This window comes from Furipterus horrens, unplaced genomic scaffold (genome assembly GCF_987537825.1).
Source record: "Furipterus horrens unplaced genomic scaffold, mFurHor1.1.pri manual_scaffold_11, whole genome shotgun sequence".
NCBI lineage: Eukaryota > Metazoa > Chordata > Mammalia > Chiroptera > Furipteridae > Furipterus > Furipterus horrens.
In genome coordinates, this window is record NW_028327181.1 from 2,291,122 (window position 1) to 2,315,993 (window position 24,872).

Below are 24,872 nucleotides of genomic sequence, written 5' to 3' on the forward strand. Positions count from 1 at the left end.
AAGTCTGGAGTCACAGCATTCAGGCGGAGTAACCTTCCCAGAGGGCAGAACGTGTTTCATTGAGCCCTCTGCTAACCTGAGTTACACACACACACAGCGTGAGTCTGTGGGCTTCAGAAAAGACACACACGCGAGGCAGCAGAGTCTGTTCAAGTCACATGCACGGCAGCTGTTTCTGAGATGGAGCGGCGGCCACGCCATCCCTGGGGAAGCAGCCCCACCCTCACAGAAAGGGGGGTCAAGGGAGGCACCTCTTCATGTTTATTGAATGATTGATTGATTGGTCCACAGTAGCAAAAAAAGCCACCGAATTTCTCCTCAACTCACTATCACGTAAGCCAGTGTAGAAGGTATACATTTCAGTCTATAAAGCGGGTGGGAAATGGAAAGAACCTTATTTTTCTGTCTTAAGAGTTTTTAAAATCTATTATGAAAGGTGATTTGGGTTCTTTTGGGGGTGCGGGGGTCCTTTCTCCAACTTTTGCAAGGGAAAGACTCCTTGTTTGTTGTGTGTGCGTGTGTGTGTGCGTGTGTTCCAATTCTTAAAAACAGAAAATGGTGCAGCGGTGAATGGAAAAGAGATCATATAAAATGGAAAGAAATGAAATCGACTCTTCTGAGTAATTCTTGAGTACACGATGGAAATGCGACTACAAAGGAACACTGTTTGGAAAACCGTGGCCAGGGGCGCGTTCCATTCCACCGTCTGTAGGGTTCACACTCTGACCCGCAGACCAGCTGCTGGCCTGAGTATGATGGTTACAACGATCCAGGTGTCTACAAAGAGATGTGACCTTCACTTCGTAGCCCGGGCAAGTGATGTGGGGCGCATAAACGAGACGCCGAGCGCCATGAGTAGGTTTACTCGAGACTCTAAATACGGCCTGCGCCAGCGCTGGGGCCAACTTTGCAGCCAGAGTTGCCTCCGCCGCAACCAGGAGACGCGGTTCCATCGCCAGAGTTCACGTGCACGGGGAATACCCTTCCCGTCCCAGCAGGCCTCTGGGCAAGCTGCTGTTCTCGACCCCCCCCCCCCCCCGCTACTCATGCACCGTTCACGCGCATCTCCCGTGAGCACGTGACATATCTAACACATGTGTTGCTGGAGCCCCGGGCGCCCGCACACGCACATAGACACACCTTCCATTTTGCGCCCGGCCAGTCTCCTCCCACCTCCTGCGCGCGGCACCTGCTCTGCGGCCCAGCGGCCTGCGCTGTTCCGAACGCCCGGCACCCTTTGCCCGAGGCCCCTGCACAGTGAAGAGCCATGAGGCCACATCCAAGGCTTTTCCGCAGGTAGCGCTCTGTCTGTTAGTCACACGGGTAACAGAAGCGTGCATGTACCCACGTACACACGAAATCCTGCACGCAATTTAAGAAGGTTCTAGACCTCCCTGAAACCCAGCTAGGTGTCCTGGGTTTCAAAACTCCCCAGACATAACCCTACCACCATAATTCATGACGCAGAGTGGGCCTGGGTATGGCCAGGGCGGGGCGGTGGCACCGGGGGAGGGGACATTTCTGAAGGGACACATTCCCAGCAGCGGTATTTAGGAAGCGTTAAGGGCAGGGTGCACACTAAGCAGAGAGCCCATAAAATGTACATATTCCCCTAAAAATCAATAAGAGCCATCTGTGCCTATTACTAGACTCTAAAAATGGGTCTTACTAGCATATGGCTAAATCCGAGCACCAGAAGCGCGCTGGTGTGACAGTTGCCAGCCATGCAGGTCCATGCTGTGTCCCACACGCGAGGCCTGGGGTCTCTGCATTTGCTTCTGTGCATCTTCAAAAATTTAAGTAAAATATGAAGATGATAAACAAGTTTTAGTTCACTTGTGCTCTTGCGATTATTCTACGCTACGTACACCAGGCACGGTAATGAAGGCCTCCCGCCCCGCAGGGCTCTGGGGGAGCATGGCTGTCTCCCAGAAACTCCCACTTGGGGCATGTGGTCGGTGGCCCCCTTCTCTGGCACCTGCCCCGTTTCAGCTGGGACCCAGCACCCCACCAGTTTCCATTAAGAACCCCACCCAGACCAAGCCTCCTCAGGCTGGAGGGAAAGGTCTGTGGTCTTCCGCGTCTGCGCGGGAAGGCCTGGGGGTGGGCGTCACCCTATTCTCCTGGGTCCCTCCCTTGGACTCCCTGCCCCGCTCCACTGTGTTTTCTGGTCCCAGCCTCTCCTGGGGGTTCAAGTTCTTCTCTCCCGGACGCTGTGGAGCACCTCAGCTCTCTGCGGTCCGGCACCAGATTTCAGATGCCCAGACGCCTCACGGCGCCTGCAGGACAGAAAGAACTCCGAGGAGCACGACTCAGCTTCCTGAGCGGCCCCGGCATCAGTGACATTTTTTTCGTTCTGTGACTGAAGGGAGGCGCCCTGCGCTTGCTGCTTCGGGCTGGTCTCCCAGCTGTCTCCTGGGCCAGGTGTCCCCAAAGCCGTGGTAGAGATGAGACCGCCGAGGGTCAGAGGCATCAGCGGCCCGCAGGAGGTCACACGGGGCCGCGTCCCCTCCCGCTTCCTTCCCGTGCCTCTGACCAGTCCTGACCCGCCCAGGCTGCTGCCCGGCGTCGTCAGCCTCCAGGGCTTCAACGTGACCACTGAGCATTTCTGACATTTACTTTCCATTCACCTAGTTTTTCAAATTCCTGAGGATAACAACAAGTTATTATTAAGAAGAAATGCTTAATAATTTTATTTTTTAGGATAATAGCACCAGGAGTGTGGAGGATCCCTTGGAAAGGCCTCACAGCTAAGCTCACACAACAGCGAGAAAACCCTCCGGGGCCGCCCCCCGCCACGGCCTGGCCACCGGCCATGGGCGGGGTGTCTGCTTGAGTCCCCCCTCCCCTACAGGTGCGCTCTACTGCTCCCTGGCACTCCCGTGGGACCCAGGCAGTTGGCCTTGGCTTCTCCCCCAACTCGGGCTGCGCGGGCCCCAGGGGCAGCCCCGTGGCGGCCTCCTCTCCCACCCACTCACAGCCAGCGTGGGCTGCTCCCCCGCCTCCGTAGTGGCCGGCCCGCTGACATGCCCCTCAGAGATGGCTGCGCGGCTGCTGCCCCCAGGCGCCTCGCCGGCAGCGGGCTGTCCAGCGACAAGGACTAGGCCTGCGGGCTCCAGCAGAGCCTAGGGCACCCGTCAGACCCCAAGAGCAACCAGACCGGGTCACACAGGGTACAGGAACTCTCTGCCGGTGCTGAAGGCACCAGGTTGCTCTTTTCTTTTGGGAGCAGAGCGTGTGGGAGCCTCGGCCTGCACCCCATGGCTGCCCAGGGCCCCGGCTCGGCAGGGCGGGCCTTGGGCAGGGCACGCTCTCCCCCGAGTGCTCAGGCCTGCAGCTCCGCTCCAAACGACTCCGGATGCCACCCAGCCATTTGTTCCTGGCTTGGGCTGTGAGCCCTGGTTGGCCGGGACGGTCCCCACTGGGGCCTGCTGTCTTCTCTCAGGTGCTCTTAGGTGTCCAGCTCGGACAGTGCGTTATCTGGTCACCCTCGACATAAGGCACAAGCCTACCCCCCAATACACACACACACATACCCCACTGAATTCACGCCACCACATGTCAAGCACAGAACCCTGTTATAAAGTGATTTTATTAAACTGATTTGGACATACTGTAGGTCAAATAATATTTTCCGAAGGTAACAATTATGGACTTTAAAGCTTGACATAAAATTAGTAGCTTCCAAAGTGTTAGTCGTATTCCCCAGCAACAGCGTGATAAAATAATTCAACTATGTAGAAATATAGACTCTAGGGCTAGCTGGACACTTGGAAATCGTCTGGTCTAACATCCTCATTTTGTGAGAAAACTAGACTCAAAGGTTAAGTGATCTGCCCAAGCTCACATACCTAATAGTAATAAAGCTAGAAATCAAACCAATTTTTCCTAAAACTAAAATTCTATTGATGATATTTCAACTGGCTATCAACTAGAAGTCTAGGCTTCTCTAATGCTTCCTGCTACCGAGACAAGTGAGGAGTCGCTGTCAGCCGTGGTGAGGAACCCAGGCCTGGGAGGGGTCCTGTCCGTGCAGGAGCGGCCCTCTGGGGGTGGGGGGCGCGCGAATGTGAGAAGGGACTCCCCCAGGGCAGGCTCCCCACCCTGGAGTCACACCCCAGGTCCTGCCACGGTTCACGGCCCACCCACGAGACCATGTGCTCCTTTCACGCCTCCTTCATGCACTGAGGCTTGCGTCACACAAAACCCCTTCTGGTCAAACAAGAGAATTCCAAGGCGAGAAGCTCAAGCTTTGTTTCAGTATTTCCATGGCTGTTCTGGATGGTTCGTTTTCCAGCCTCTGTGACAGCTGACAGACACCCGGATATGGGCACCCGTTTCAGAGTCTCAAATTTCCGAAACGTCCCCAAGACTTCCTGAGCAAAAGGACTACATGTGGGAAATCAACGGAAACAGGAATGAGAAGAGAAACAAAGTTAAAAATCAGCTGCTTTCTGTTCTTGTCATTGGGGACTTTTGGTCTTCTACACATTCCTTGAGTTCCTCCACATGAGTTTTTAATATTAATCTAGCCAAAGAAAAAAAAAGAAAAAAAAAAGGCGCCTATAAACGTCAGCCCCCGAGCAGCTCCGGGTCTGCCGGCCGCCGGCCCCCCGAACGGGCCCAGGCGCCCCCTACGGATGCCCCGCCCCCACCCCGCCCGCCCCTCTAAGCTTGCCCCAGTTATCTTCCTCGTAGCACGTAATCACTATCTCAAACTACGTCGTTTACTCGTTTACTTGCGTATCGCCTGCCTCCTCCACAGAAGCAGACGCGTGCGCAGGCCCTGGCTGCCCCTTCCGTGGCGTTCCCAGCGCCTTGTGGTGCCTGGCGCAGAACGTGTTCAATAAATACTCGGCGGGTGGAGAAAGACAAGGGTGATCAGCACAGACACTCACGCCCGGACAGGAACTGATGCAAAACCCTCGATGGCGGGGCTGCTGAGGACCTGTCCTACCGCCCCAGACCAGACGACAGAGGCGCAGACTAAACACTGCCAAGTGCCGCCGCCTCCCACCCACAGGCCCTCGCGCGACTGGGCTCCGCAGGTGGGGCCTGCGGGGACAATTCTGGATGGAGAAAAGTCCCGACTTTGCTTGCTTCTTCCTCCCTATTTACATTCAGCTATTTCAAAAAAAAAAAAAAAAATTCAAGTTAAAAAGATGTGATGTAGCCACTAGAAAAATAAGTCTAACAGAGACGCAGTGATTAGCAGAATCCACACACAAAAAAAAGTTCAAGGGCACATGTATCGGCCACTGATTCCTCCACAGGCCAAGTGAATGGAAATTATGAGTCACCTAAAACCTAAAATGAAATTTAATGCCATCTAGGAAGGGGTGGGGATTTATGGGTACGTTGAGGACATACAGGCAAAGTGGGCTCAGAAACAATGGGATCTGCGTCGGGGCTGCACCACGTGGGACCTCAGGAACACCAGAACACTGTCCTGGTGGGAGCCATCTGCTCCCAATGCATGAACGGGTCTGCTTGGATCAAGAGAAGGGCGTCGTGAGCTGCCGGTGGGGAGTCCCAGGGGTACCTGCTGGGTGAGGGGGACACAGGAGGCCGGGCCTTGACCATGGTCCCCCGTGTAGCATTCAGCCACGGAGGCGTCCCCCTAGCATCCCAGCAGACACGCCTATGCTTTCGTAGCCATCACGCTGGGGCCTCAGAGCCCGTTCTGGGCAGACACCTGGAGGGGTGCCAGAGTCTGTCAAGTGGTGGGACAACCTGGCACGAATCCAAAAGCTCGGCCTCGCATACACCTCTTTGAGAAGAACGTTCTGCTGGGGCTTGCTGTAAAAATTTCTTGGGTCAATGCAGGTATTTACAGGGTTTCCTTCCTAGTGGCACTTATGGGTTTTAAGATTTTTAACTCTCAGCAAAACGTTTTATATAACTGATATTTTGAGATGGTTTCTCTCCTTTGTGTGCACTCTCTGGTGGATGCAGAGGCTGGTGCTCTGGCTGAAGGCCTTCCCACACTCATCGCATTTAAAAGGCTTCTCCCCAGTGTGCACTCTCTGGTGGATGCAGAGGCTAGAGCTCTGGCTGAAGGCCTTCCCACACCCACAACATCTATAGGGCTTCTCCCCGGTGTGCACTCTCTGGTGGATGCAGAGGCTGGAGCTCTGGCTGAAGGCCTTCCCACACTCGTAACATTTATAGGGCTTCTCTCCGGTGTGCACTCTCTGATGCATGCAGAGGCTGGAAGTGTGCCTGAAGGCCTTCCCACACTCTTCACATTTGAAGGGCTTCTCTCCGGTGTGGACTCTCTGATGCATGCAGAGGTTTGAACTATTACTAAAGCCCCTCCCGCACTCACTACAGACATAGGGTTTCTCACCTGTATGAACTCTCATGTGAATTTGCAGATGTGAGCTCCAATTGAAGGCTTTGCCACACTCGTAGCATTTATAGGGCTTTTCTACGGTGTGGATTTTCTTGTGTCGGTTGAGTTTGGTGGTGGTGCTAAAATCCTTACCACAATCATCACACTTGTAGACCTTCTCCCCTGTGTGGTCCCTCCAGTGGATGTGAAGTTCAGATATATGAAAGAAACCTTTGTCACACTTGTCACACTTATGGGGCTTCTCAGCAGTGTGAATTTTCTGATGCATAAAAAGGTCTGCTCTCTCAGAGAAAAACTCCCTACACATGGGGCACTTGTAGATCATCTTTCCTATTTGGTATCGTGACTTAGCGGAGAACTCCGTTACGACCACTACAATTACGGGGCTGCTCGGGCACCGGGCCTCAGGTGGCCATGCTGGCAGTCTACCTCAGGGGTGCCCCCTCCGGGAGGTTTGAGGTCGGCCTAAGCTTTTCCCTGCCTGTCTTTCTATGGAAGGCTTCTCCCTGCATAGCGTTCCTCACTCAGGACTGCCACTGAGTATGAAGCGGCATCCGCTCCCCCTGGAACCCTGGGACTCACTGACACAGAACTGTCTTTCAGGTCCTGGGCTGCCAGCATTCCAAGGGGCTCCCCAGGGGCAAAGCCCTGGAACCTCTCTCTTGCGGAGTCTCGTCCTTCTCACTTGTAGAGAAAGGACCGCACAGCGTCCCTTGCAGTAGAGGGTGGGATCCTGCGTGCTGGTCTCGGTCCCCTGAAGGTTCCTCCTGAAGAATCAGGATGACATTCTGCCTTCGCGCATCCGCCAGGAGCTGGCCCCGGAGGCGAGCTCCGCCGTCCCACGTGTGCGGTCCTCTCTTCCACGGTGCCCTGCAGAGACAGCTCTCCCGTCTCCTGGAACAGGAACAGAAATAAACACACTGAACATGCCTTCTTGTCCAGAAAACTGCCACTGATGCCATAATTCATTTCACATAACCGACAGCAGTAACACAGACCTTTTCTGGTCTTGAGAAAGCAGCTCTTATCTCGCAGAGAGAGGTGCCTCTTGGATTCCCAGGTCTGAAGAAGAGAACGTGCAGATATCATGCTCCCGTTCACAGCCCCGGTGTAAAGCCAATACCGCCACTCACTGTAACTACCTGGACACCACCGGGGGCACTGCTGGGAAGGAAACACCCATGGCGAGGGCGAGGCACGGCGTCCTGCAGGGAGGACCAGGCGGGCTCGCCGCCCCCACTCTGAGCTTCAGGGGGAGCCGCAGCCTCCCCGTCCGCACCTTGCCCACCGCACCTCACTGGCTTCCTGGTTCAACCCCCCAGCACCCCACGCTGGCACCTGCTGGGGGCCTCTGCTCCTCTCCACCTGTGCGCGGCTGGGGTGTCCGCTGCCCCTCCCCCACCTAGAGAAGGCCCAGACCAAACTCTACTTTTATTAGATTTCTTCAAAGCACACAGATCTTGTAATTATCTTACTGTCCTGGGTTTTTGATCTCGCTGCTGTACCAGGATATAAGTGCCACGAGGGAGGAACTCCGTGCGTCGCTGCCTCTTACAGTCAGTGAGGGGGTGCTCAGTTACCGCCTGCGGAATGCATCTCTGCAGCACCCCCGGCACCCCCGCCCCCCCAGAAAGAACCTGCCGCAGGCCGGTGGCAAACACAATTCCACTTCCCAGCACCTGGTCACCAGTCTTCTGACAACCAGCCCGGGATAAAACACACAACAGACGGAGTGAGGAGCAAACAGAAGAAAATAAACCCCAAACATTCAGCCTGAAACCTCCTGAGGTTTAGGAACACGTCTCAGCAATCTCTTCATCCGCTGTAGTCTATGCTCAGTAAGTGAGCCTTCAGTTATTTACAAAAATCAATCTTAAAATAACTCTTTCAGTAATATGCCCCATACAAAGGCGGGGGACACGGGTGACTGAGGTTTCTTCAACACTGAAATGGCAAAACAAACCAAACTGCTTCCAGGTGGCAGTGTCGGCAATAAATTCACCTACGTCACCAGAACTTCAGAAAAATGCAGTCAACGTCTGGAAAAGGCGCGCGCGCACCTCTCCTTTGACCCAGTCACCGCGGTCCCAGAGGTCCTCCCAAGAGACGCCGGCAGACACAGGGAGCGATGGCTGTCCCACTTACTCACGCGGCAGCATGTGCGCAGCGCAGCTGCAGGTGGCGTGGGCCCTCCCATGGGGACCAGCTGACCTGACCGCGGCACGCCCTGCCCAGGAGCAGGCGGCCCTCTCACGGGAGTGGGGGCGCGCCCAGGCCCTACACGCTGCTCAGTGAGAACAGCCACGCCGGACTATAAAAACTGCGCTATCTTTTGTGCAAAAAGGGGAGGAACGTGAATGTAATTTTATGTTCGTTTACATGATACGTAAAAATAAGCATGGAGAAGGATAATGCACACTTAATTTAAATGGCTCTCTATGGGGGAGGGAGGAAAAAAGGATGGAGTAAAACTTCTCTGAATGTACCCTGTTGGGCACTTTTGACTTTGGAAACATATGTTTAAATATTCAAAAAAGAAAATTAAAGAAGAAAAACAATCCCTAAAATTTTAAAGCAAAATGTGCCTTGGACAGACTCTGTTGATAAATGAAGCTTCAAAGAAATCAAACTTCTTTCGACAGTTAGCTGCTGGTTTTAATAACACGAGTGTTTGTATAAAGCAGGACAGTGCCAACGGCCGGCAACTATGCTGAGTGTGTTCAGAACCAAGATTCAGTCTGAGACGCTGAGACATAGTAACTGTCAGCCTGCACTCGCGTCATTGTTCTAGGTCAGTCCACCGGCAAGCCCGGGAGGCAGTGACAACGGACAGCGACAGGCCCTCCCTAGGGACACCCGGCCCCCAGGTGCAGCAGCGCTGTATGAGATGGTGCGGGGCCTCTGGTCACGCAGCATGCCAGAGCTGAGGGCAAGGCACACAGGTGTCCACTTATGAAGAGACTCCCCGGGGCTGAAAACGGGACAACTGAGCACCCAAAGGAACGGGACTGCAATCTGCTGAAACACACCAGGTACACAAACGCCCCCGCGTCCACCTTCACTAGCGGTGGGGAGCAGAGAGGGGTGGGCAGAGGCAGACAGACAGAAGGACGCCAGGCACTGAGCAAACAGGAAGTATGCTAACTAGACACCAACTTTTTACCTTTATTGAAAATTGGCAATTAAAAGGAAAGAATTCAGCACCCATCTTATCTTTCAAGATACTGCAGCAACCCAGCTGGTACGTGGAACCCTGAAGAAGTCCCTGGTCCAGGCCACGGTAAGAAATGGGTGCAAACAGGCGAGAGGCTGGCCGGGACCTGACGCGGAGCCGAGGGGGCTGTCACCACCTGAGCCCACAGGCCCGCCCTGGCACACAGCGGAGAGCAGCGCCCCGACGGCGCTGCCTGCCAGCCGGCGGCGGCCCCTGGAGACGGCCCTGCAGGGGGCCGACGGGGATCTAGCCTCCAGAGCAGAGGGATGAGCTGCAGCAGAACCACAGCGCAATGTCCCTGGCCCAGGCGAGGGCCTGCTTTTGCAACAAGTTACCAGCATGCATGGGGGGAGGGGCTCTAGATGAAAGAGATAACAAGGTGACGAGCAGGACACGAGGCAGGAAGGGGCCGCACTGCAGACACCCGCGGCCCAGCCCGGCCTCCCGCTTTCGCACGTGTGGAGGAGAGTGGATGTCAAGCGAGGACAGGACCACACGCCCTGCAGACCCCAAACACAGCAACCCCCAGGCTCTCCCCCTCGCAGGGGGCAGCCCGGACACCGGCGGCCCCCGCCCCCTGCAGAGCACGGAGCCTCGCACTGTGGTCGCCTGGCACTGCCCAGGGTGAGGCTCAGCTTCCCCACGAGGCCTCAGGAGCCCCGTCACCCTTTACTTAGGACATCTTCCCAAACCGGAGCGCGCCAGTCCAGCTCAGCACTGAGAGGGGCCGCTCCAATTTAGCCCACTGGCCTCAAACACATCCCCTCCCTGAAAAAGAGCCGTCCTCTCCTCCTGCAGCCTGTCCGCATCTCCACTTGGTGACACCAGAGAACGTCCGAGCCTCACCTCCCAGCACGGCGGATAAATGACCACCGATGCTAGACAGCAAGAGAGCCCTGGCAGGGGTGGCTCAGTGGACTGAGCGCTGGCCTGCAAACTGAGGGGTTGCCGGTTTGATTCCCAGACAGGGTGCCTGCCTGGGCTGCAGGCCAGGTCTCTGGTTGGGGGCATGTGAGAGGCAGCCCATCTATGTTTCCCTGTCACAAAAATGTTTCTCTTCCGCCTCTCCCTTCCCTCTAAAAATAAAAAATAAATAAAATCTAAAAAAAACATTTTTTTTTTAAAGAAGGAAACACGAGGGAATCTAAGAGCAAGTCCCGAAAAGGAGGCCGGGCAGGGGCCGGGGCCGGGGGGCAGGGGGCCAGGGGGATGGCGCCCTCGCAGGACGGCTCAGGCCATGCGCTCCTGTCCCAGGCGCAGGCCCAAGCCCGCTGGGGACGGAGGCGATGCTGCCCCTCAGCAGCGGCCCGAGGGGCTCTGAGTCCGTGGTAGCAGGTGCACTGCAGGGAGAGGGCCCGCTCTGGTCACACCTGCAGGGCAAAGGCCCAGAGGGAGGTGCAGAGGACACGGGTCACCTCCCCAGGCCTCAGCAGGAGTCCGCAGAGCTTGGAGGGAACGGCTCCTTCGCCCTGGGAAGGAGCTCACACACTGAGCTGGGAAGGGAGGCCCGAGGGATTCTGTGCGTGCTTTTTGTCTGTCACCCCGGCTTACGATTTGGTTAGGGGAAGAAAGGGATGGCGCTGAGAGGGAAAGACAGGCTGCAGGAGAGGGGAGAAGTGACATCATGGGCCCGCAGAAGGCGGGCCGGCCCTGGGCTGCGCCAGAGGGCGGGCGAGTGCTGTGCGCGTCAGGAGGACGCTGATGGTGCCCTGGCTGGCTGTCCTCGTGGAGAAGGACACAAGGCCATGCGCTGAGAAGGGGAGGCCAGTGGGGGCTCAGTCACCTGAGGGGTGCAGAGGGCCTAACTGATGTGGGTGTGCAGAGTGTGGAGTGGCCACAGCAACAGTTCTGTCCCTCGGGCCACTGCATGAGCATGTGGACAGCGGAGCTCCTGCCAAAAGGGAAGGCTCAGAAGGCAAAGGGGCCCCCCACCAGAAGTCATCACCCCCATTCCAATCCCGACTTCAGCTCTCGCGTGCAGAAAGAGAAACTCACAGGGCTGCCAGGGTCTCCCCAGTCCCCAGGCTGCTGTGACCCCTGCTTCCGAGCCCCCCTTTGCTCACTCCCAGCAGCTGGCCACATGCATCCTCCCAGGGAGAGCGACGCTCCTCCAAGGACACGCCAGGCTCCCACCCAGACCGCACACACGTGCACACTGCGCGAGTAGATGCCATACAGAGTGAGAGGGAGAGCAGTGGGCTTTCGCGCGTGGCCTGCAGAGCTGCAGAGCTCGGTGACTGGTGTCAGACCGCCTGCTGCCCCTCAGCTCGCCGTCATCTGACAAGGCCTCCAAGCCCCTTTTCCAAGTGCGTGATCCGGACAAGGCCCAGGTCTGCGTCGGCTCCACACAGAGCAGCGGACTGCAAGGCTGGGGACAGAGGCTGCCGTCTTCCTCAGGCCTCGCCCGGTCAAAAGGGCTGAAGTGTAAATACTGCCACTCTTCCTCCTAAATATTTTTTGTTTTAGAAATAGCTGCTTTTCATAAAAATGTCATTTGTGTTAACATGTAATGGTTTTATCATGTTTAAATAAACCAGCTAATAAATATTTTTGTAAAACTTTAGTTTCCATTTCTATTAGGGCAAGCATCAATGCCGGTCACCACGGGCGCAGCGTGCTTGGCGGGGGTCTTAATGCTTTTTAAAGTGTACCAGAACCCAGAGGCCAAAAAGGGGTTGAGGTTTCACTTCATACCCACTTTTTTTTAAAAGCTTGGAAGCATGTGAACAATCTGTCAGATGAACTTACTTAAAGTGAGTTACTTTAATCATCAGCCATCATTATTCTGGATGTAAGAAAATGCCCCTAGGTCCTGGCTGCTGTGGCTCAGTGGATTGAGCATCAGCCTGTGAACCAAGTGTCTCTGGTTCGATTCCCAGTCAGGGCACATGACTAGGTTGCACGTCACGTCCCCAGTTGGGGGCGCAAGTGAGAGGCAACCACACACTGATGCTTCTCTCCCTCTCTTTCTCTTTTCCGCTCTCTCTAAAGATAAATAAAACAAAAAAAATAAATAATTTAAAAAACACACAAAACAAAGAAAATGCCCCTAAATTCCTCCAAAATAATCCCAAAGTCACCTTCTGTACACGAGCGGGTGGAAGGACAGACACACCAAGACACGAGCGCTCTACGCAGCGCGGCTTCCCACAGGGCACAGCGACTGCCCTGGCAGCAGTCCACCAGTGCTCTCGCGGGGCCTCGAGTCCCCGGCCCAACACCACGCAGTTCCGTCCCACATTGTTCCCCGGACACAGGGCTGCCCTGTTCCCGGGGTAGAACACAGAACGCCTCCTCCTCCCACGATCAGGAAGTCCAAGAAGTCAGCGCCATCAGACACCAGCGGGGCGGCAGTCCGGCTGCGAGGGAAGTGCGGCCCCCGCTCCACCTCGCCCCGAGGCCTCGGCACACAGAGCCGGCAGGAAGGCCATTTAGACCCTGGCACCTGCGTGCTGCCAGGGACCAGGGCTAAGAGGTGACAGTGCGGTTCAAGGCCACCAGCCGCTGCCCACCACGGGGACCTGGGCATCCAGAGACAGCACCCACCCCCTCGCTGATCCCCACGACCCTGTCAGGACGGCGCCGTCAGGGACACACAACAAGGGTCGGAAGCCGCAGCTGCGTGGGCTGCACAGGCCCCTGCAGTCTCCTGGCTCGGCCGCTGGTCTCGGCGTGCCCTAGAGCAGTGACTGGTGACGCGCTGGCCGGGACTGGGGGACAGCGCTGGCCCTAGAACAGGAGATGCCGGGGCAGGCTCCCCTCCGGAGCAGGCCCTTCACGGTCCCACACTTGCTGCAGCCCCACCGGCCAGATGCTGGGGCTCCTTCCCTCGTCACAGCCCCGCCTCAGTGGGCACGGGTCCCGTGTCCCGGTGCAGCCCGCCCCCGCCACACTGCGGGCTCTCACACTGGGGCCTCCATCAAGTCCACTGCTCACACTCTAGTCACCTGCCCCAGCGGCCGGCTCTCCGACACATAAGCACAGGCCCCCTCGTCGCCGGCTCACCCAGGCCAGGGAAGGTGGCTCTGGTCAAGGCCGAGGGGGGGTCACACACAGTGGCCCACGTGTGCTCCCTAAGCCCTGGGCCTACCATCCCACCAGCATGCCTGGCTGCAGAGCGGATGCCAGGTTCCTGCGCGCCCAAGGCCCACTCGGGGGTCTGCACGTCCCACCTGCCCCTGGAGCTGCTCCGAGGGCGTCGGCCCGGCCCTGCTGCCCTCCGAGCCCCCCGACCGCACCCCCCACCCCACGCACACAACGGCCCAGGCTGGTGATCTGGGCGGTGGGTTCCCATGAACCACAGGGGGGAGAGCTGCTCTCATTCTGTCCCCGGGACCTCTGTTCCTCCTGTGACCTGGCCTGACTTTTCTCCAGCTACAAAGTGGCACAAAGACGACGAGGTTAGGCCCAGAGAAGGGCAGGGAGAGAACGGAGGGAGCGACGCCCGGCCTCCCCTGCATCTGAGGAGGGCCGCCGGCGCGGGGGCGCGGGGGCGCGGGCCTCGGCTCTGCTCCTCGCTCTGCGGCTAGGGCTGATCTCGCACTGATCTGGAAAAACATGGGTAACAGTGTCCACGACGCTTCACTGTGGTCATCAAAGATCGTCATGGACGTGAAAGGACCTCTTGGGGGGCCACAGTGGGGCTGAGGCTACGTAAACAGGCCTTTCCTTGCTTCCCTTATTTTAATTAGTGCAGGACACACTCCTGTAGCTCCAGCAGGGCCAGGTCCCAGGCAGAGGCTTCCCAAGACCCGATGACCCGTCTCCCTGGAGTGGGGGCTCCTCTCCGTGCAGGGCGGAGCCACACTGACACCCGGAGTCAGCCTGCTGCGCTCTCTGCTCCCACCCAGCAGCTGGCCCTGCACACGCAGGGCTGTTTCAAACACACTGGACCTCAGTGACACTTCCTCGGTCTGGACTCCAGGGCTCCCCTGCTCAGGGACGCGGCACACGGAAACACCGAGTAGTGGACAGCCAGCGTCTTGCTTCGAGGACAGGCCCTCGTGCATGTCACACACAGGACCCGACGACCTGACCTAGCTGGTCACAGGTACCCACGCGCACCTCAGGGGCACGCTGATCTGGTGGGGAGAACGTAGAGCTGGCGGCCGAGTCTGAAGGTCGAGCTCCCAACCCGCCACCACCTGGCCATGTGGCCGTCACATCAGCTTACTCCTCTCCGAAACCGCGCTCGTAAGGCTTCCTGCCAGTCACGCTCGCTCTCACCCTCAAACGCTTCAGTCCTCATTCTGTCCTCAGGAAGGAGGGACACGGACGGGGCACTGAGACAGAGAGAAACCCCAGTGAGGACGCCAGGGAGCCGCGCGCTGCGGGCCACGCAGCAGGCAGAGGAGGCCCCCTGGCCCGCGGAGGCTGCCTCCGCCGCCCTGCTCTCTGCCTGACTGCTGGGGCTGTCTCCCTTGAGGGACCAGCCTTTGGTGTGTGTACACACACACACACACCCACACACACACACACACACACACGGCAAGCAGCAGCTGGGTGGGGCGCCCACACAGGAGGCTACAGGAGGTTACAGGAGGTGATCTACAGTGACCCTCGTCTCAGATCTGGGTCACTTGTTTGTTAAACGTGCTTTCTCCTTCCCGGCTGGGAACAGAAAGGCCTGGGGGACAGAGTCCATGCTCAGGCCTAGAGGAAAAGTGACAGACAGTGGAAAGCTGAAGCCACCCTCGGGCAGAGGCAGAAGAAATGCCTGAAGGCTGCCCCAGGCCCAGCCTGGGTAACTAACCAGAGGAAGAGGAAGCCAGAGCGGCCTGGGAGGCTGCGACAGAGACCCGCCGTGGGCTTAGCAAGCCACCTTGGTGGCACCAGGACAGGCAGTGTCACGGCAGTGGGCCGCTCAGGAAGTTAGGGGCTTGAGAGTCTGGTTGCGCTTTAAAAAGCAAAAGCAGACGACCAAATGCAGCCCCTTCACCATTTTAACTGCACAGCCCGGCGGTGCTGAGAGTACATCCCGGTTACAGCGGGAAAGGCCTCTGGCACTTTCTCACCTTGCGAACCTGCACCCTGTGCCCTGAGCGCCGCCTTCTGAGCGGAGGCAGCAGAGCCCTTTAATTGTGTCACAGTCACCCCCTGGCTCTCTTTACGCCCAGGTCACAACGCATGACCTGCAGGTGCGCAGGCGCAGCGGAGAGGTTGGTGGGGTTGGCGCCCCAGGAAGCACCAAGTGCAAGAGCAACTCGCTGCTCAGAGCCAAAGAATCACACAGACAAGGCAAGTCCCGAAACTGGGTAAGGCCTGGCGGTCAGAAGACAGGATGGGCCTGGACAGCAGCTCAGCACCACCCCGTCCCCCAGAGGGCCAGGGGACGTTACCACGGACCCCGCGCAACGCCAGCGCTGGGGCTTGTGACGTGGCAGGGCCGGCACTGGCGGGCGAGCCGTTATTTCTGGAAATGCACGCTCTTAAAGGCACACCAACCTTGGCTCGCGGCCTCAGCAAGCCCCTCACTTCTAGGCACTCCTGGTGGAGCCTGCACGGGACTGCGCCAGAAATGCACACACAGGCGCCCTGCTTGCTCCCCGGGCCTGCGGACCCAGCCCCCGCTGCAGCAGTCGGTACACCTGGCTACGTCCCCCAGAGGAATCCTTTTCCCTTTATCAGCGATAACCTTGAGCTTGAACCAAAGTAAGCACTGGCATGAACAGGAACTCATAAAATACCCGACCTGCATCTCAGATCTTATCGCCCACAGCACAGCCGCTGGCTGGGGACCTTGAGCCAGCGCAGCCGAGGACGGAGCCAGGAGGCAGAGGAGAGAGAAAGGACGTTCGCCCCATCAGGAGGACGGCCTACACCTGCCGTGACTGTCCTTCCCTGGCGGCTGAGCCGTGGGAATGGAAGCAACATGAGACTTCATTAGGTGCGTGGAGCAGAGATCCAGAGCGCCCCTTCTACTTGACTCTGGGATTTCAGCAATTGTCACACAAAGGTGACTATGGGGGGAAGACATAGGTTGTCTTCCTTAGTCAAGCGAAAGAGGGAAAAATCATTGAAAATGGCCACAAATCCAAAGGCTGAGGAACACAAGGAAAACCTGCTGGCGCTGGAAGCCAGCAGCTTGCGCAGCACAGTCTGCACAGGGGCTGATGGGAAGCTGGGGCCCCCAGGTCACAAAGCTTTCAAGATCCCAAATGCTGCCGTTAAGGCTTTGGGGAAAAGCACAGCAGGATCTAATGGAGAACAAGCTCAGCTGACAAACTCAGCTGACATCTCGGTGAAGAGGAGCAACGGGGAAGAACGGGAGGGCCTGAGTCCAGAAGCCGGCTCCGAGCGCGCGGAGGGAAATGGGGCGGCGGGGGGAGCTGCACGAGCCGGCGGCTCCCATGGGAATCAGGGACCGCACGGCAGAGGAGCCTCTCCAAGCCTAAGGAAGGTTGTCCGGGGTCTAGGGAACTCCAACACCAGAGAACAGCAAGAGGTCACGGGAAACCACCGAGCCCCAAAGGCCCGGCTCAGAGAACACTCCGGAGATGGCTGTGGTTTGCAAAGACTGGAGGGGGATGGCCTCTCCGTGCACAGAAACAGTGAAACAAGGGGCAAACTTACCGCAGTGCCAGGAGTCAGAACCCCCAGGACAGTCCCGAAGAGGCAGAGGCAGGGCCGCAGCGGCCGAGGGCTCAGCAGCCTTCGGGTCCCGCCTGGTCGGAGAAATGCAGAGAAAGACGGGAGGTTGGCATCATGGGCACTTGGGACCACGACTGTTTGTGAGGAACTAGCGATTACAGGTGAAGACTGGGCAGGCCCACTTAAATTGGGGCTTATGTAAATGTATGAGACCCAAGGCCTATAGGACTAGAGAGGGGGGAGACCCCCCGAGACGCCCCCGTGGGGACAGTCCAGCAGCCTGCACAACTGCACCCGTGTCACAGTCGGCCCCTCAACAGGGACGCTCCCCACGGAGTTTAGATCCGTAGGTGCTGGCCACTGGATGACGGGCTTGGCGCGGCGGCACCTGGTGTCCAAAGGAGACCCGCTGATCTCAGTGGCTTCGGAGGGGAGCAGGGTGCAGAGCAGACCCGGCCCCGCTTCCCACGGGCCAGCGGCACGGTGTCTGGGAGCCGCGAGGGGTGGTCAGTGCAGACCCGGGGGCCCTGAGCGCACGAGGCAGCCTCCTGGGGCGGTGTGAGGACTCCGTCAGTCAAAGCACGGCAAGGACTTAAGGTAGCGCCTGGGAAATGTTAAGGTTCAACGAAGCTTAGCTATCGGCGTCATTATTTTATTTGTTCCGTCTGTTGCCAGCCCCCTCCACACACACACACACACACACACACACACACACACTTCTCAATAACTGCTAAGCGTAATTTGGGAATGGATATCAAGATCTGTTTTTAAGTCTGAAAAACATCACTTTTCCTGGGGACATCTGACGACATAGGAAGGGACCTGGATATTAAAACGCTGCCGTTTTGGCACTTGGATGGGACATCTGGTTTTTCTTCTAAATTCTGTCAACCTAGGGATGAAGTGAAATGACCGTGTGTCCGCACGGCTGCCCAGAACTTTGAGGGAAAGGATGTACGTGAAGGGATGCGGTCGGAGGCACCTGACCTGGCCGACGGCGACCGGAAGCAGCGGGACCATCCCCAGCAGAAGTCACTAACACGAGAAACCACCCGCTGACTGCCGAGCGGCCACGTGCAGCCAGGGGCTGAATGGACACAAGGGTGCGGAGCAGTGAAAACGCCTGCGCCGTAGCTAGGGGTTCAGTCTCCCCGTGGCGGTGAGGCCTGACGGCCAGCACACACTCAAAGGGCAGGAGCACGTCGGGAGGGCTCCAGGCGGCTCTGACGTGGGGCCGGGCGCCTCTTCCCCACTGAGTCCCACAGCCCAGCGAGGCGCCTGCTGGCCGGCCGGCTCCACACCGCGCGCGGGCACCTGACCCAAGAGCTTGGCAGGGACCGGGACCACCGAGTCCAGTTCCCAGCGCTGAGAAGGAGGTGACTGGCTGTGAGGGCTGGAGCCAAAAGGTTATGACGCGAGAGGCACTGGAAGGGCCCCAGCAAATGAGTCTCGAGGAAGCAGAACGCGGAGGGCGGAGCCAAGGGCCAGAGGCGCCCTGAGAGACCCCCGTCCGCGGGAAGGACCGTGGCTCACGCGGGCTGCCCTCGCGCCCCGGAGCCCCCTCACACACGCCCGGCCCCTTACGACGGAAGGGCGCTAACTAACTGGCGCGTCAGCCCGGCTGGGCGTGGGGCTTCCCCGCGGGCAGCAGCCCGTCTGTAGCAGGCTCCCGGCAGGCCCGCCGGGGTGGACGCGCCTGGACACGCCAGGGCAGCAGGGCGCCTCCGCCCTTAGGCCCGCTCGGCAGCAGCTTAAGAGCATCTCAAGGGCCCGTGACAACGGCCGAGCCCTGAAGAACCCTGGTCTCGGTCTGCGCGCAGGGCCCCTGCCCCCGGGAACCGCCGGTCAGCGCCCCACAGCCGCCCTCCGGTCCCCGCCGCCGGCTGTCGGAGGAGACCTCCCCGGGCTCTGTCCTCCCTGGCGGAAGGCCTCCAGAGGCCCTGGCGCGTGCTCAGAGCCCCTCGGGGACACGTGAGCCTGGACTTCACAGGGGATTACTGCCTCTAACTAGAGGGCGGGCCCCATGCAGACCTGCACGGCCTGCTCCCCGTGGGCCCCCGAGTCTGGGAGCCTGGGGCCCCCTGCCAGGCCCCACTCCTGCCCAAGACGGAGACGCAGCAAGGAGACGCGCATGGGCGAGCAGAGAGGCCCAACCTACGCTTGCCGGCCGCGCCGAGGACCCCGCGTCAGTGAGCCATCCTCGGGGCCTCCGGGCCTCGGTCCTACCCACGTCTGAGCCGCACGTGCACAAGTAACTCCGAAGGCAGAGGGTGGGACAGGGTTTACCGCACAGAAGGAAGGGAGTCGGGCGACCTTTAGGAGCTGTTTTCCATTCACCTAAGAGGCAGACTTTATAATCTCTGGCATAGAGGTTTGCTCTGGCCACGAGGGCGTCTTCATAAGACCTGTCACGAGACCATGGAAATAAGCTATGATTATTTTATGAACTTGAACTTGCAGGGGTATGAAAAATAAATGAGCGCCAGCACAGCTTTCCTGAGTTTCTTGTATCGGGTGACGCAGAGACAGCGCCTGTCCCCGTCAGAATAAGGCACAGCAGCGCGCCTGCTAGGGAGCCGTGTCAGTCCCTGCTCCGCACAAGCCCTTCTGGACGCGGCCGACACGGCACCAAAGCTCAGCTCCATTTCTAACTTCTCCCTTCCAGGCACACGTGAACAGCTCCCAGAGCCGCTGGTGATCTGGCCTGCGACTCTCCCCGACGGATTAACTGTGCTAATACTTTAAAACCAGGCTACATGACTTCAATTCGCCAAACCCAGCACTCCCTTTGTCACAGCGCTGAGCCACTGGGCACCGCGGGCCCTGCCCACGCTGGAACTCCTTGCCAGGACCCCACGCTCACTGGCACCCCCACCCCCACCCCCGGCCAGCCTGCCAGGCTCAGGCACACGCGAGGCCAACCTGCCCCCAAAGGCCCGACATCAGTGACCCGGACGGTGGTGAATGTGGGGTCAGAGCAGAGCGGGGGGCTCTCCCCCGGGGGTTCACACCGGGAAGGGGAGACTGTGTCTGAGCTGAGCGGGCAGGGCTCAGACCAGGAGACACAGCGGAGCCCGGCTGCACCGACCTCTGTCCACATCCCAAGACCTCCGGGCCCCGGCGAGAAGCCGGCCTGGACATCACGGCAGCCCCTCAGCAAACCCCCTTCACTAAGCTGTTTTCAACGGGTTTTGCCCACCAGATGCTCCGTGCGGAAGGCGTCTTCCTTCCTGTTCGGTGCACCTTCTGCGGGCACGCTCGCCCCCGCCTTGCCCTGTGATGCGCCCAGGCCCCAGCTCCGCTCTGCTCTCCGCGGCCTGCCCACTCCCGCGCTTCCACATCAGCCACGGGGGAGGACGCTGTCCGCGATTCTAAGTCTCTATACGTCTGCTGTGGACGGATCGTCTGTTCCCCTCAAATTCGTCCACTGGAACCTTATCCCCAGTGTGACGGCTTTACAGGAGGCCAGGCCTCTGGGAGGTGTGGGTCACGAGGGCAGGTCCCTCGTGATGGGATCAGTGCCCTTGGAAAGGGACCCCAGAGCTCCCTCACCTTCCACCACACGCAGACACAGCAAGACAGCTGCTGTCTCTGAAGCAGGACGGGGGCCCCCACGGAACCCTGAGTCTGCCGGCCGCCCCCACTCCCCCCGAGTCTCAGGTAAAGCCAGCATGTTCTCCGTGTGTTAGAAACACGGTGTGTTAACAAGAATCAAACTAGGAAATCCATGACCCAGGGTTAAGTTTCTGCATTTATTGTACAGGTATAAAATTGGAAATGAAAATGATTCTTACTCTGCAATTTTCCTCCAAATACTGGAAGCAACAAAAGTTCACTCAGATGTATTCCAAGTGCTCCACTCAAAAAATGTTTAGATATTCTAACATGTCCTAGATATAATGTACTTTTTAAGACTGAATGTTGCACTGTAAATGTAATACATGTAATCTTGGTAAATGCAAAAAGGAAAACATTTTAAATCACCCATCATACCTTCCAATGGACACAATTTTTAAGACTGTCATTTAATTTCTTCTAGACAGTTTCCCATTATAGGTTTTTTGTAGATGGTTGTTAAAGAGTTTTAAGAGTTTTAAACATATCATATATGCAATTTTGTGTCCTGGTTTTATTCCACTTAACACTGTCGTAAACATTTTAATGGCCACATATTACCCAGGGGATGAGTCATACCTCAATCAGACTGCAAACCCTCCCTTAAAAATAATTCTACCATATATACATCTTGTGTGTGTGAAGCTTCTCTAATTAAAAAAATGCGCCTTTGATGGTCCTAAATTATTTCTACATCAAAGAATATGACTCTTTTAAGGCTCTTGATACATACTTGCAACGTAACGTAAGTGTGTGACATTGTCACCCTTCCTCATAAGTACGAGGTGCTATAATTTTTTAGTCTAAATTTAGGCCTTTATTAAATGGATAAATGAGAAATTGTAGCATCTTTATTACAAAGGTAAATGTTTCTTATAAGAAAAAACAGTGAAAAAGTATGTGAAATTAAAAAGTCAGTCCCCCTATGGTGTTCCCCTGAACAGTCACAAAGGTTCCCATGTACCCTTCTAAAACTTTTTTTGCTTTCATTCAGAACACACACCCACACTTTTTTTTTTTTTTTTTTTTTTGGTATCTTACAAAACATTGAACTTCCTTTCTTGGCTCAGTAATATATGTTCTGGACCCCCAGCAAGGCCGTGTCCAACATACACACGGCTACCTCTCTTTTTAGAAGCTACGTAACATCCCATAGCACACCGATGCCAAAATTTAGTTGTGGTTATCTTCCATTTTTCCTTGTACCAGTCTGTCTGTTCTTCCTTTTAAAAAACTGCATTGATTGGTTTTAGATACAGAGGAAAGGAAAGAGAAACATCAATATGATGCCCCACTTACTGGCGCCGTCTCCTGTCCATGCCCTTCCCAGAGGGCACGCCCGCCACCTCGCTGAGCCACCCGGCCAGGGCCACACTGTCAGTCCCTGCCCTCGCCCGCCGCATCCCTGCAGCAGCACACGGTGTTTCTGGTGCTGGCAGAGCAAATCCTCCACCACTATTTTTCCCATTTGAAAAGTTTCTTGGTCATTCTGGCATGTTTAGTCCTTAGACAACTTTGAGAAGCAACTTCTCAAGTGTCCAAAAACAATTTGCACTGGGGTTACAATTGGAATTAGTTTAGTTTGTAGAGTACTGCAATCTTTCCAGTGATGCCTCCCACCAGAAACACGTGATGTCTGCGCACTTACTAGGCTGGCTTTTGAATCCTTTAGGTAAACATTTCCTGCCGTTCTTCATAAAGCCTCTGTACGTTTATGTTTTGTTCTTAAATGTCTCCTCGTTTTATTGCTCTTGGGAATAGACTTACTTTTCTGTAGGAGTAATTACAAATTTGATCATTAGTGAGTGATACATCTTGCCAAACGTTTAATAAACTCTATTTTTATCCAGTAAATTGTCCACATCCTGCGATCATTTGTGTAGATTTTCATTATTTTCCTCACCGATTTATACATGTTCTTTGCATGTTGAAGACATTAACTCTTCACTTACAAGTCAAAATATTGTCCTACTTTGTCGTTACGCTTTTAATCTGGGGGCACTGCCTGCCCTTTTCTTAGGGAGGTTTCGCATTGTCTAAGACGATGACTTAACTAACAGCGGACCCGGGGGCCGGAACCTACAGCTCTGTCCCCCACAGCAGTGTAAGTTGGAGTCATCCGTCCGTGCAGCACCGGATTCCAGCTCAGGTGTGCCTGCCTGACCGCAAAGCCTGCGCTCGGGTCACCTGAGCAGAAAGAGCCCCTTTCTGCAGGTGTTCACTATTTACTTCTTTTCTTCAGGGTTTGGGGGGGCGTTGTGCTGACTTATCACTCAGTACGTCCCCACACACGGGTTAGTTCTGGAGTGAACAGGTCCCAGTGACCTGCCCAGATCCCCTAGAGCTGGTACAACAGTTTCAAAGGAACGTGCCTAATGGTGTTTAAATATCGGAGTGGGCTTATCCCACCTCCTTACTCCTGATTGTTCTGTCCAGGTCTCTGCTTACGCATCTCGTCCAGGAACACGGCCTGTCTGTCCACGGACGACAGTCTGCCCACTGTAGGACATTCCATGGCCTCCTTCACAGAGATCACACTATTGTCTCAGTAAGACTGGACTCGCAAGTGTTATGTCTGTGGAGCATTGTAATCAGAGCCTGCTTTTTAGTTCCCAGTTTAGCTTCTGTCAGGTTATTTTAGGTATTCAGAGCACTATGAATTTCATATACGCATTGTATACCCACGCACTTCCTCAGTTCTGGGGTGTTTTTCAGTTACTCTCATTTTTGTCGTCAACAGCATCTACAAAATATTTCCCTTCTTTTCATTTTATATCCTCACCCCACTCTTAGTTCAGGCATTACTGTTTGACAAAACCTATAAAAACCATGTTAAATGACTGCTTGATTCTTAATTTGACTCATACTTTTAAGTATAGTGTGGACAATCGGTTTAATATTCATGTGTATTTTCCGCATTAAAAAAGTGCCTTTCATTCCTCTTTTTAATAAAAAATAAGAACTTTAAAAATAATAAAACATCTATTTGGACTTTAGTTGGTAGCTTGAACTCAACATGAACTCCAAGGGAAAGTCCACCTCTCGTCTAAACAGACCTCTAGACAGGCCTCTGAAGTGGCCTACCTGGTCTCCCCCACTTCCACTCTCCACCCCACACCCCACATTCTGCAAGCAGCCGCTGGAGTGGCTGTTTAAAAATGCAAATCTGATTATGTCACTCCTCTGCTTAAAAGCCAAGCCTTGGGATGGTTTCCCATTTCACTCAGGATCGCTAACCTTCCCTACAAGCCCCTGCATGATCCAGCCCCCTGCGCAGCCGCCCTCCCCCTCATCCACCATCATCGATCCACAGCCGCTCTTCCAGTTCCTGGAATGGGCAGAGTGCCCCCCCCTACACCACCCCCCTGAGGGCCTGCCCACATGCCGTTCCCCTGCCTGGAAAATTATCCCCACCTCACTCTACACTAACGCCTACTCACCCTTCTCAGCTGAAACCTTATTTTTGCAAATTAAAAAAAAAAGTCTTTCCCGGGCCCTCGCTCCACAATCTAAAGTGTGGTCCTTTGTTACCCTTATGGCCTGTGCTGTTTCACCTCCACAGCCAATACCACAGTTTGTGGCTATTCATGTGGTTTGTGTGACTGTATTTCATTTCTGATCCCCTCCACCCCGTAAACTATGACTCCAAGGAAACAGGGACAAGCTGATTCTGCTGCCCACACCATAAGCACTCATGTATATCTGAGTGAAATAATATCTACAAAGCTCGTAACTGCATCTCTTACATCTTAAAATGACATCCATCAGGCCATTCAATCAACCTTTAAATGCTCAACTCTTTCCGATACTGCCTACCAATCAGTAAGAATCCACTTTGCCAGAAGGAAAGCTAACCTGACTCTGCTGCTGCCCCAGGAAAACACAGATACAAATTTATGTCACTAGTAAGTTTTGTTTAAATACTATAATGAATATTACAACGAGCATTGTTCTACGCTGTGTTCAGTTTGCTGACACTTTGTTCATAGTCAACGAGCCCGCGGCATGCGAAGCCCTGGGGGACACGTGCGTCACAGGATCCGATGGAGAAGTCTGGGACGCACTTGATAAAGACGCATCGTAACAAAGTCACATGAA

At 55.9% G+C, this 24,872-nt stretch overlaps 1 protein-coding gene across 8 annotated transcripts in view; it reads right to left on the reverse strand.

The window, feature by feature from the left end:
* Nucleotides 1-24,872, reverse strand: part of ZNF664 (zinc finger protein 664) — a 79,304-nt gene that overhangs the window by 52,477 nt on the left and 1,955 nt on the right. For 2 of the 8 annotated variants that reach the window (XR_016514150.1, XR_016514149.1), the window contains exon 3: nt 17,142-17,233. The exons of 2 other annotated variants lie outside the window; for them this stretch is intronic. Coding sequence is in view for 2 of the 6 variants with exons in the window: in XM_090292007.1 (XP_090148133.1) it covers nt 5,895-6,680 (786 nt within the window). In the remaining 4 variants the exon portion in view is untranslated. 4 more of the 8 variants (XM_090292007.1, XM_090292008.1, XR_016514154.1 and 1 more) reach the window with 4 other exon arrangements.